This window comes from Aspergillus aculeatinus (assembly GCF_003184765.1).
Source record: "Aspergillus aculeatinus CBS 121060 unplaced genomic scaffold BO66scaffold_80, whole genome shotgun sequence".
NCBI classification, from domain to species: domain Eukaryota; kingdom Fungi; phylum Ascomycota; class Eurotiomycetes; order Eurotiales; family Aspergillaceae; genus Aspergillus; species Aspergillus aculeatinus.
The window spans coordinates 124046-135575 of record NW_020291549.1 but is presented as its reverse complement, the minus strand read 5'-3'; the positions used below and the strand labels follow the sequence as shown (position 1 = coordinate 135575).

Here is an 11530-nt window from a genome sequence, read left to right as displayed (position 1 = left end):
TCCAACGACCTCCAACGACCAGTGAGCCTCCCTTCTGCCGTCGAAGCTCGCACCACTGCCAAGGTCCATCGACGATGACGGACGAGCTCTCCTCTACCTACGTTCAGGAACAAGTTGCACTGGAGCTGTGATCAACAACAGCGGGGTTGGATCAGTGGCAGTCGATGGCTTGGGGCTTGACCCGTTCGCTGGAGAAACCAATCCCTGGACGAGGCGCAATTCCCGGGTCAAACGGCTGGAAGGGCTTGGATTACAATCTACTTGATGGTTGAGGCTGCGGCTACGGTATCGGTGTTTCGGCCGAGGTCCAACAAGTGGATTTGAGCCTGCTTGTTGCGGCGCTCAAGAGATGGCGGGAGCAGCGGCACGATTCAGAATACCATAGCTGGAGTATCGTAGCAAGGGTAGGAAGGACCGTTTCAGAGATCGCGGGCAACGAGCCTCCTCACTTGATATACACGCTAGAGCCAGGTACCGTCTTACGCTTCTTATAGGGCCGGTCTGCCTGGTCTTAATCATAAGGTAGGTTCAACGTCGGGGTATAATTCGGTTTGCTAGAAATGCGACGAAGTAGAGATATCTGGCATGGAATCACAGCCATCACAAAAATAAACAAAATTCCACATGTTCAAGTTCACGCCAATCCACATTCCACCCTTCACGCTCAGCAGCCGCTTGCTAGATCGTAATATATACAGGACCCCGTCCGGTAATTGTAAATAAATGCGTTCGTATAGAGCTCCGTACCATCGCCGGTCTGTGCCTCGTTCGCAAGATCAGACAGCAACTCGTGCACTTGATTGAGATATTTGCGTTCGGTCAGCGGGGCATTTTGGATGACCGCTCGCCAACTTTCCGGGTCAGAAAGACGAGTGTTCCTGATCGCTTCGAGCAGATCGTCGCGCGTATCGATGGCGGCGACCGGGCCATTCAATGCATCTTCGACCACCTCCCGGGATCGGAAAAGGGCTGGCGAGTTGTCAGTACTTAGACTCGAGATGGTGGGCGCGACAGAATCAAAAACCTACCAGACTCGACAATGTTCCTGCGGTTCGACTTCTTGCTCCGGTGCTGCGGTATCAGGATGCGCACATCGCTGGCCCGATCACCGTTGATTGTGCTGGTTTCGGCTTGACTTAGCAGGCGAGACTGTCGCTGAGGCTCTGCCGTGCCTTCACGTTGGTTGCGCGCACGCATCTCGTTGCGGATCCAGGGCACCAGCTCGGGGCTTCGAATGTCGAGCTCTTCTCGAGGAGAAAAACTCTTTACTTTGAAGCCACGCTCCTGGCTGTCCTGCTTGGCTATGACTATCCAGCTATGGCTGTCTTCCTTGTATTTGTTGAGGAGTTCCTCCAGAGACGAAGCATCCACGGCAAGCTCGGCGCTGATGTCGTTGGCCCACATATCCTGGACGATCTTAATCCCCATTGTACGTAGCACAGTAGGGTCGAAACTCGCAACAAGAACGTCACACTGCATCTTGTTAGCACGGTGGAAGAAGCCGATCAGGATTGCAGACTTACCCTTCTCGTCTTCCAAAATGCCCCGGTTTCGGCCTCAGGATGCTTAATGGATGTCTTAGCAGCAATTCCTGTTCCCAGATATTCGAGCATTGCTGAGCTTAGGCGATCCCAGCTCAGATTGAACCCTACGGCGTGAGTCTGGGAGCGGTTTGCCAGCACCTTCGGACGGAACTCTTGAACCAAAGAATCATACCGTCCGCCGGCAGCAAAGACGTCACGCCGCTTACTGTCAAAGACGCACTGGAACAGAATGCTTCCTCGGAAGAATTTGTCATTCAAGCTTCCAAGAGGATTCACATATACTTTGCGCTTCACGTCGAACCCCTTCAAATACACAGCTAGTAGGTTGATACGAGCGAAGATCGGCGCCAGTCGCTCGGCGAAACGAGTGCCTTCCATGATTGCCCGTAATCGCTTTTGTGTTTGCTTAGGAGAGTCTGACGTACGTTAGTTATGCATATGACCTACAAGGGAAGGCAAACCAACCTCGAAAGTCGAAGCGAGCAAGGTCGTCCAATGAGGTTGAAGCGACGCCGATGGAGGGCGACCGAAGCTCGCTCCTGATCTTTTGCATGGTCCATTTCCCCACGTTTAGCCTGCTGATCACTTCCTTTACGCGAGGAATCTGAGAAGGAGTGATCCGGCAGAACTCCATGATAAGCTGAAGCAAGTCGGAGTGGTTGACCAGGAAACACATAGGAGATGACCTCAATGGCGGAAATTCGTCAATGATCTCATCCAGAACTTTGATGACTTCTGCCTCTTTCAGCGCCAAATCCAAAGTGTTGTGCGACACAATATCGAAGTCAACCTCTTTGTGGGTTCTAGGCTCCCCTCCATGAGGCATATCTCTGTACACAGTGCCAAAAGCATATGTCTTCTCCAGCGAAGGGTCTTGTCGCGGGATGGCACGTGCGTTCGGCAGAGTAAGATCGAATGGCAACTGAAGCAGATTTCCGGAAGAATCCAGCAACCTCACAGCGCCGTTATTGTAGTGCTGAGATCTGGGGAAGAGCATTTGCCTCGTTGTCTCTACGGCGCCGTGCCGACGAAAAATCGATGTCAATCTTTCTTTGACCAACCCTCGAACAAGAAGCTCGTGGGCTGCTGGCGTGCCGCGTGAGTCCATGTCCCAGGCGATGTCTTCGTACTTCTTAGGAGACTGGGAGAATATTCCAGAAAGGATCTTCTTGTAGTCAGGAGAATTGGGATCCGAGAGCAAGTGCATGATGGCCCTTCGGAATGTCTCTTCTTCCACTTGGAGAGGGATCTGACCACTATGCAGAAGGTCTGAAGCCGAAGGACGTTGGCTTGGATCATGGTTCAATAATGACCTTATAATCCGGCCTTGAAGCACCTTCTCAGAATACTGGAACGTTGATGGCAGCGTAAAATGCTGTTCTCTTATTGCCCGTAACGTCTGGTCACGTTCCATGCCCGTTGGGAGAGGATGGCACATCTCGAAAAAGATCACACCGAGAGAATACATCTTCATTCAGTCGTTAGCAAAGACGAGTAGTTGCTGTGCTCCATGGTTAAACTTACATCCACCTTCTCGTTGTAGTTTTCTGCTAGGCCAGACTTCATCTCGGGCGCGACGTAGTAGGTTGTGCCCAGACTCCGAGTGAAATCACCTTCAAAATCAGCCGTTGTGGAGGAGCGCACTGCGGTTGTAAATTGGCCACTGGTAGCCAAGCCAAAATCTCCAATGCGTGGATTGTTAGCAACATCAATGAAGATATTGTCCGGTTTAAGATCGCGGTGAATGATGCCATGACCATGAATGTGGCTAAGGCCATCGAGAATCTGCCGGAACAGGCGCCAGGACCGATCGACATCGTCGTACAGGCCATTTCGGATCAGATCGCGAAGTGTCTTTCAGGTAATTAGCTTGTAGTAAAAAAACATAGAATAGAGCAAGGAAGATAAGTCTTACATGTTTCTCACAGTACTCCATCTGGATGTAAAGCGTCGTATGTACCGGTCTGCCCTGCGAACCTGATCCAATCCGACTCAACTCTCGACCTGTACCACTTTCGGTCTCATAGGTCTCTGAGGTGTCTCCTCCTCTTCTGTGGGAAAGCGTGCCATCGTCGTCATCATCACTGTCTGAGCCAAATTGGATTTTGGGGTAGCCGCTGGAGCTGATAAAGTCCAAGCCACCCGTGCTGTAGTCGTATGCACGAGAGTCCCGACTAGCAAAGACGTCGCTATCGGTCGAGGAAAGAGCGTCTTCATCTACATAGTCATAGTCTTCTTCGATCCACGCGGTATAGTAGCGTACTACGTACGGGTGGTTAAGACGGGACAGTAGCATGATCTCCGACAGCGTATCTTTCAACGCAGTGGTAGACTTCTGGGATATTTTCTTCACAGCGTAGAACCGACCATCAAGCTTATTTCGAGCCTTCACAACCTGGCCAAATCCACCTTTTCCCAGTCGTCCGGCTTCATCGAAGTCCTGGTTATAGCGCGAGAACGCCGGCAGTGCTCCAAGAGAATCAAGACGCGGACGCCTCGGAAGAGAAATGGAATTTGCAGCACTTGTTCGAGCAATCAAAGGCGCATCGACGCGGAAGAACTCAGACGGTTGAAGTTGAAAGGCTGTGGGCCGCTTCTTGGGGTCTGGACGAAAGAACTCGTGTAGTAGGTCCTGCAGCGGAGACGTTAAACCCAAAGTGCCCATCATCGCATTGGCCGACGTATACCGCTGGAGGACATCCAACCCGAATCCCATCTGAAGAAACACAATACCCAAGTCCCATACATCAGTTTTCATGGTCGGTGGAGCTCCCTCGTGGGCCAGCTCAGGCGGCATCCAGAATGGCGACTTGGATATCGCGAGCGACCGTTTTCCTGCCGTTGAAACAGGCAAAGCCTCTTCGATGCTAGCCTGCAGTTTGACGATGGTTCCTCCCGTGGGTGTTCTAAACAGCAAGACACGCCCACAACTTATATTGCCGTGAACAAAGCCACTGCGGTGATAATATTCCAGAGCCTCCAGTAGTTGGATCGTCCAGCTGCGGAGCAATTCGACCGGAACCGTCCCAACCATGTCTAAGAATTCCGAAAGAGGCCCCTTATTTGAGTATTCGACCAATGCAGAAACCTTCCAAATGGTCTCCTGCGAGCTTAAAGGTCTGGAGATCTTGAATCCGATAAAGTCTCGGATGTTCGGATGTCGAAGCTTTTTTAGACCTTCCAATTTGTCTTCGCTTAAGCGCATTCTTTCCCGGAATTTCAGGGGGTCGACGCCTTTTTGGTCGAGTGACATTTCCTTCAAAACAAGGAGAGGGGCATAGGCTCGGCTGTCGGAAGCGATAGGTCTCACAGTACATGTTTCTTTGTACTGGCGACTCTTTAGGAGCGACTTTCCGGATACGGCTCTGAAGAACAGCGGATCCTGACCCGGCTCCGTCACGACGAGGGGCGGATCGAAGGTGATAGCACCGGCGGATTGCTGCACGCCATCCGAGTCTCCATTGGCATCTAAGCCAGGCGTGCGACTCTTGCGACGCGACAGCTTTGTCCGCTCCCTCAGCCTGTCCTCGAGCAGCTGCTGCAGTGCACGTTCTTCCTCTGCGGTGGCTGCCTCCTGTTTGCGGATTTCTTCCTGTCGTTCTAGCTCGGCTCGTTGATTGGCAGCGGCCTCCTGCTCCCTGCGTTCCTCTTCAAGACTAGGAAGATCCCTGTCTTGCGCTTGCGCCTCTGCCACGTCTTCGAGGACATCCTGAATGGACACGGCCAGCTCATAGATCATCTCAGAGCCCAGAAGGGTCTTGGGCTTGCTGCGGATAATATCTCGAACTCTTGAGCGAGCACCCTGGCGCAAGTCGTCCAGATTCGCGAGGGAAAGATTCGGAACGGTCTTGGGGTAGGTCGTCGGTAGCTCCACCAGCAATTCTACATGTACATCGGGGTTGGACGACGCTCGGAGATGAAGCTTAAACGCAAGCTCGGACGATTGCTGAATTGACGCAAGTCAGTTTGTTCTCTCTCGCCAAGCATTCGGCTGAAGTATTGTCGAGCATACCTGCCAGGCGGAGCGCCGGTGCGCAACTTCTTCGAAATCATCGCCGTAGATGGAGCGCAGGGCTTCCACCTCGTTTTGGTGGATCTCCTGGTAATTGGTCGGGGCGACTATGGGTGCGGCAAAGGCAGAGGGATCTGGGGAGAGCTGCTTTTTCTCCGCTCGAGGAGAGCCAATCTTGGGGGCATTGTTGAAATTCTTCTTCTGTTTGTGAGGCATAGCGGGGCGTTGGGCGGTGTGTGGAGTTTAATGTTTGCACCCAGATAGAATTGGCCTTTGCCACGGAGAATAGTGACAAAGATGCAGCCGAAGCTGCAGCCCTCTACAGCTCAGAAAAGCACATATTCGGAGAATAAAATAGAATGAAAGTAAAGGGGGGAGAGGGGGGGGGAGGAAGTATGAAGTATGGGAGGTGGAAGAGGTGGAGGGTGGGAAGGGCGGGAGGAGAAGAGAGAAAGGTGGGAGGAATAATGTAAGTGTAGGAAATAGGAAAAGAAAGGCAGGCAGGCCAAAGAGCGGTAACCACACGGACCACCCCATACGCTGGGCAGTGGACACTGGACACAAAGGCGGAAAGGGTGGAAAGGCGGTAAGTCATGCCCGACTGTGGATCGCCCCGTCATTTTTCCGCTGACCGCCTTTGGGCCTCTAGCGCAGTGGGTGCTGGGGAAAAGACGGCGAACTGCGAACTAAAACCAAAGCGTAAACAAAGCACAGCGTTCCACGTCAATTCCCCTGCCGGTCGCGCCCCTCCCACTTGCCTCTCTGCCTCTTAATCGCCAATGATTGTCGCGGTTGTCATGCAATTCTCCTCCAGCCTGCTCATTTAATCCCTTTACTGCCAGAGATCAGAGTTTTCTTCGCTTATGAATCTGCATTCGACATGTTGGGGTGGATCACCGGCCAGGAAGAGCAAGTCGCAGGTAAGTTCTGTCTTATACTCCTACTATACTACCGCTGCCCGCCTTGCGCCGGTGCACGCGCGCGCCGCCCACCCGCTCACCACACCTTCCAAACCTTTCACGGCCCAATAATGCTAGCCATTTTCACCTGACTATATGCAAAGCGCGGTCTCCGCGGGCTGACTTGTTCTCTCCCTTCCCTGTTTCATTGTCTTAGAAGACCTAGACAACTCCAAGGTTCTCGAGCCACCAGAAACGCCCGCTCCCGTGTTTGCGATTCGCGCCTTCAAGAGTGCCTTGTTTGGTACTCCTGCTGCCGACAAGGATAACGAAGACACCGGCAACCGCGCAGCCAAAACAAAGCCCGCTGCAGCCAATCACCGACTCGCCGATAATGTTGTTCTGAAACCTACGCAGAACGCAAGAGATGTCCCTCGCGCCACCAGAGCCGACCTTGATCTAGCTGTGAACGCGATGGCCTCTCCCACTAAAAGCATCCTCGTGACACCCGGAACTGCCTCCAACCGACGAAAGACAGTTTCTTTTGGTGAAAGTGTGGTGGATAACGAGCGCCAACGTGACGATTTATGTGCGAAATACATCAAGACACCAGCCAGTCTCACCAATAATTTCAGCAGCCAATGGTCTTCCGGCTCGTCTGCATCAAAACCAAGAAGCAAGCTTACCCAAGCTTTGATGGATTCACGCGACAAGTCCGCTAAGGGCGTTGACGTTTTTGTTGACTCTACCTCGTCATCCGAGACACAACTCAACATGTCGCAACCGGAAGAGGATGACAACGACGACACCATCAACCTTGACGAACCGCGATCACAGTCCGGGAAGTACTGGAAGGCGGAGTACGACAATTACCGGAACAAGACCACCTGGGAGATTAAGAAGTTGATTCAGTATCGCTCGGCGGCGAAAACATACGCTAAGAAGAAGGATGAGGAGGCTTCTCGGTTGGCCGAGAAGCTGAGAGAGGAGGAGATCAAGGTCGCGGAGATGGAACGCCATGTCACCCATCTGGCCTCAACCATGGTCGGAGAGAGCACCAATACGGACAAGGAGAAATTAGTGCAGGAACTCACGAAGCAAACCGCATTAGCGTTGCAGTACAAACATCGAGTCAACTCACTGCGGAAAACATTGGAACGTCATGGAGTCGTGGGGCAGGAGACTAGTGAGGTAGCTGATACTTCGGGGATCACCAGTCCTTCTGAGCCGAAGACCGATAGCGTCCACAAGGTCCAGCATGCTCTGGATCAAGCGAACGCCAAGATCGAGGAAATGAAGCGTCAGCAAGAAGAGTTCAATAAGCTGAAGGATTTGGCGCGCATCTCGGAGCAGAAGGCTTCGGAGTTGCAGAAGGAGAACGCGTCACTCAAGCAGACGCTCGCCCGTGTGAAGCAGGAGATGAGCAAATACGAGGGGCGTCGCAAAGAGAAGGAAGCGAAATTGAAGCAGCGCGAAGTCAAACTGGAATCGCGAATTCAGGAATATCGAGACCGCTTGAAGTCAACTTCTCAACAGCACCGCCAACACGAGGAGAGCCTCAAAGCGTCTTTCAGTGAGGAGCGCCGCCGGATGCAGGAGCAGGTTGATCAGCTCAGAATCAAGCTCACAGCCATCGAACGTCTACCACAGCTGCAAGGCCGCGCTCGTCGCTCTGAAAGTCCTCGAAAAGACCACACTGGGGTTCACGTTTACGATTTCGGCGTGCAAGCTAGCCCCGAAAAAGAACCGCTGGAGGAGACAATCGAGCTCGACGAGCCACCAAGCCCGAGCCCGCGAGCCAAAGAGCGACGCTCATACCCGTCTTCAAGGTATACGGCAGGCGATCTCGACCTGAAACGCGCCATGAGAGCGATGGGGATTAGCGACGAAGACCAACTGGCATTTCTAGGAGGGGAGACTCTCCCTGCCTCCGGCTCCCGCTATCACCACGGCGATGAAGCCGCCGTCCCTCCATCCTCACCTCCAGAGTACCCGTCTGTCGAGCCTGCACGTTCACGCCCAAAGCACAAGCACGACACCAACAGCTACCGGAGCACCCATCCACTCCCCAGCAAATCCACCATCACCTCTCTCGCCCACCATCTTGCCCAAAATCTTGACGACAGCCATCATATCCGCACCACTACCACCACCAACGACCGTCTCCGCTCCCACCGCCCCTCCAAATACGGCCTCGATGCCGTCTCCGGCGTATCAGAATCACACTCATATCCCCTCGACCGCACCTCCAAACGCAAACCCAGCCAAGCCGCCGTGCAAAGGGACTCTATCCCGCTCGACCGCAAGCTCTCGGCCCAGGCGCGCCTCAAGCAGCGCAAGGATGAAACCCGCAAACCCAAAGAGCAAGGCAAAGAGAATATCCGAACGTACAACAACCCAACGTTGTCGGTACTCGAAGCCTAGAACGAGAACCATCATAACATCATAATGACGAACCTCATAACCTGCCACGCAGCCAGCACCCTTTCTTTTTTTCCGTCGGTCGTGGCCGGATACCAGCACGAGATCTAAAATTTTTAACTCCCATTTGTTCTGTCCTTCTTGCTTCCTTTTCCCTTCTGTTCTAATCTTCTATGTTTCGGTCGGGTTCACTCGGGAGGGAGGAAAATATACCATTGTCAAGGGCGCTACCCCGGGGATTCGGTTTAGAGATCACATTAGCTTTGTTCGCTGCTACAGCTTGTCTTGACTTGTCTTAACTTGTCATGTACTTTTCGCTCTCGTCTTTTCCTTTCTACCATCCCGTGTTCTGTTTTTGGTCACCCACAGCATTCTTTTTCCCATGTGTTTGTTGTTACGTTACAAGAGGGACTCGCTCGGAGGGCTACATAACAATATGTAGCTCCGCCTGTCCCAACTGACTGTATGTGAGATGTAATCTTTGGTTTCTTAGTCTTTCTCTCGGATGGGTTGACTCCTACCCACACCCTCCTATGCCTTGTCTCTTCTATTGACATCACTATACCCCGAATCAAACAATCAAGCACTCACTGTTGATGACTTACACATCAACAACCATTGTCAACATCATCTCCACGTATTAGTATCTTATCAACTTGCATGACTAAACTCGAGAGTACTCCTCCCATCCATCTTTAATGTTGGGTTAGCAAAGCGAGTTATATACCGGTCCGGTCATCCACCTTTCCAAAAACTGTAGCGTCTATCTAATTTATTGATCTATCCATTCATCCCTCGCATTTATCTACAAATCGCAAGAAGATGATCTGAATGTTTACTTCGAGCCTTGCTTGCCATCACTAAACGACACAACAGCCCACTTGCCGCTCCAGGCCCATCTGCGAGCTTCGGCGCCGCCGCCGTCAGGCAGAGCGCGGAGCTTCTCGTCTACGCCGGCAGGGAGACCGACCACGACGTCGGCCTTGCAGGTCCGGAAGGCCATGACGCGGATGCCGGAGTCGGGGCGGCCGAGGGGCCCAATGGCGGTGGTGAAGGGGGTGGTTGGGTCCCAGGTGGACTTTAGAGGGATGTTAGGTTTACTTGATGCTCTTATTTGTCTGAAAGCAGATACTCACATCATTGGTTAACTTGCGGTAGTTGAGATCGCCCTTGAAGAGAACGAGTTCACTCTGCTTGAGATCCTCGTAGAGATCCGGGGCGAGGTACGGCATGCGCCAGTATCCGCCGGGGAGGGTCCAGAAGGCGTGGGGGCGGATGATGAGCTTGCCCTCGGCGTGGAGGTGGCTCCAGTGGTCGAACAAGAAAGTCACCTCGGAGAGTTCCTTCTGGGACAGCGGGTCGTGCGTGCGGCCGGACTCGTCGGCGGCGGTGAAGAAGCCCTGGGCGTCGGCGAGGGCGTTGATGAGGGCCATGAAGTCCGGCGGGGTGACGTCGGACACGAACCACGGGATCACCTTCGGGTGGAGGACGACGGTCGTGGCCAGCCCCGCGGAGAGCAGGTAGCCGGCGAGGATGAGGTCGACGAACAGCTCGAAGCCGGAGTTGTCGAGGACGATGTCGACGCGCCGCTCGTGGTGCTTGCGCTCGCGCCGGGCCCGCTGCAGCACGTCGAAGGCGGCGTCGAGGTCGTTGACGAGGATGTTCTCCTCGGCGGCCTTGCGGGCCTTGGAGCCCTGCAGCTTCTGGATGTCCTCGTAGGTGAGCGAGGTCAGGAGGGACAGGTCGGTGGCGTTGCCCCACAGGCAGATCTCGCACATCTCCGAGAAGAGCACCCGCTCCGCCTGCTCGACCTGCTCCGCGCTGCGGCCCTCGTTGCCGCCCTTCTCGGCTTCCGTGGCCAGCTCCTTGTATCGGGCCGCCAGTTCGAGAACAGCAGGACGGGATGACTTGAAGGTCGAGAGCTTCTGCCGGGCGAACACGTCATAGCCCTTCCAGTGTTTGGAGAGCGAGAAAAGGGTGCTCAACCGTCTGTCTGATTATATCGTCAGCGCCAATTGCCCAAGCCCCGGAGCTCAATATGTCACGCACAGAGATAGCATTCTGAGTATAGCCACGAGACATCGTGCCACGCCGGGTTCCCTCGTTCTTCGAGCTCCTTGTTGTAGTCTGCGATATCGGGTTGGCCGTCGTCGGGAAGGGGGCTGTCGACGGCATGGCCATGTTAGATGATTTGGCACCGGCATTGTACAGGTCAAAGTCTCACGTCAATTGTCTGTTATGCTGCAGCTCATACTTGAATGCTGCGAGCTTCTCGGTGATTTCCTTTCCTTCCCGGCGCTTCTCCTCATCGGTTGTCTCGCTAACGGTGCGGTGCAGGTCATCAATGGCACCTGTCTGCGTTATATCGTTGTCATCAGCATTACATGCCAGTGATCTATCAGGGACAGACGTACCAAGATGACCGGCCAGCGCTCACGAGCCGAGACGGAGGCAAAGCTGGACTGATCGGAAGTGAGATACTGCGCTGGTGGAGAGGGAAAGGCGGGGTCAGTCAAATACTGGTTGGTTGAAGAGAATCAAATGAGGGACTTACGGGTTTTTGGGTCGTACTCCATTGTGTAATATTAGTATAAGAGAAATGAAGATTCTAAATATACAAAAGAAAGAAGAAGAAGAAGAAGAGATGGTGTCTG

The 11530-nt window shown here is 53.4% G+C and overlaps 3 protein-coding genes across 3 annotated transcripts; 1 reads left to right on the top strand and 2 right to left on the bottom strand.

Moving 5' to 3' along the window:
- Positions 1–529: 529 nt before the first annotated feature.
- Positions 530–5949, bottom strand: cpcC (putative protein kinase (Gcn2)). Its single transcript, XM_025648417.1, has 7 exons — positions 5557–5949; positions 3460–5490; positions 3069–3398; positions 2010–3012; positions 1524–1960; positions 1029–1473; positions 530–969 (listed from the first exon to the last, which is right to left on the bottom strand). Exons 1-7 carry the CDS (start codon positions 5770–5772, stop codon positions 665–667), a joined length of 4767 nt encoding a protein of 1588 aa, XP_025498275.1. The 5' UTR covers positions 5773–5949; the 3' UTR covers positions 530–664.
- A 200-nt stretch (positions 5950–6149) lies between these two features.
- Positions 6150–8879, top strand: BO66DRAFT_444037 (uncharacterized protein; the record flags this gene model as incomplete). Its single annotated transcript, XM_025651562.1, has 3 exons — positions 6150–6255; positions 6399–6476; positions 6673–8879. The coding sequence occupies 3 exons, from the start codon at positions 6150–6152 to the stop codon at positions 8877–8879; spliced, it is 2391 nt and encodes a 796-aa protein (XP_025498274.1).
- Positions 8880–9385: 506 nt separating this feature from the next.
- Positions 9386–11499, bottom strand: BO66DRAFT_396202 (damage-control phosphatase ARMT1 family protein). The gene is made up of 6 exons (XM_025648416.1): positions 11431–11499; positions 11291–11361; positions 11101–11231; positions 10926–11038; positions 10013–10869; positions 9386–9954 (listed from the first exon to the last, which is right to left on the bottom strand). Exons 1-6 carry the CDS (start codon positions 11450–11452, stop codon positions 9712–9714), a joined length of 1437 nt encoding a protein of 478 aa, XP_025498273.1. The 5' UTR covers positions 11453–11499; the 3' UTR covers positions 9386–9711.
- Positions 11500–11530: the final 31 nt, after the last annotated feature.

Coding starts and splice junctions, on each gene's coding strand:
- cpcC (XM_025648417.1), bottom strand. CDS start 5,772: ATGCCTCACAAACAGAAGAAGAATTTCAACAATGCCCCCAAGATTGGC. Junction 1,474..1,523: donor CATTTTGGAAGACGAGAAGG/GTAAGTCTGCAA, acceptor AACAAGATGCAG/TGTGACGTTCTTGTTGCGAG. Junction 970..1,028: donor CAGGAACATTGTCGAGTCTG/GTAGGTTTTTGA, acceptor ACAACTCGCCAG/CCCTTTTCCGATCCCGGGAG.
- BO66DRAFT_396202 (XM_025648416.1), bottom strand. CDS start 11,452: ATGGAGTACGACCCAAAAACCC. Junction 11,232..11,290: donor AGCGCTGGCCGGTCATCTTG/GTACGTCTGTCC, acceptor GATATAACGCAG/ACAGGTGCCATTGATGACCT. Junction 11,039..11,100: donor CAGCATAACAGACAATTGAC/GTGAGACTTTGA, acceptor TGCCGTCGACAG/CCCCCTTCCCGACGACGGCC.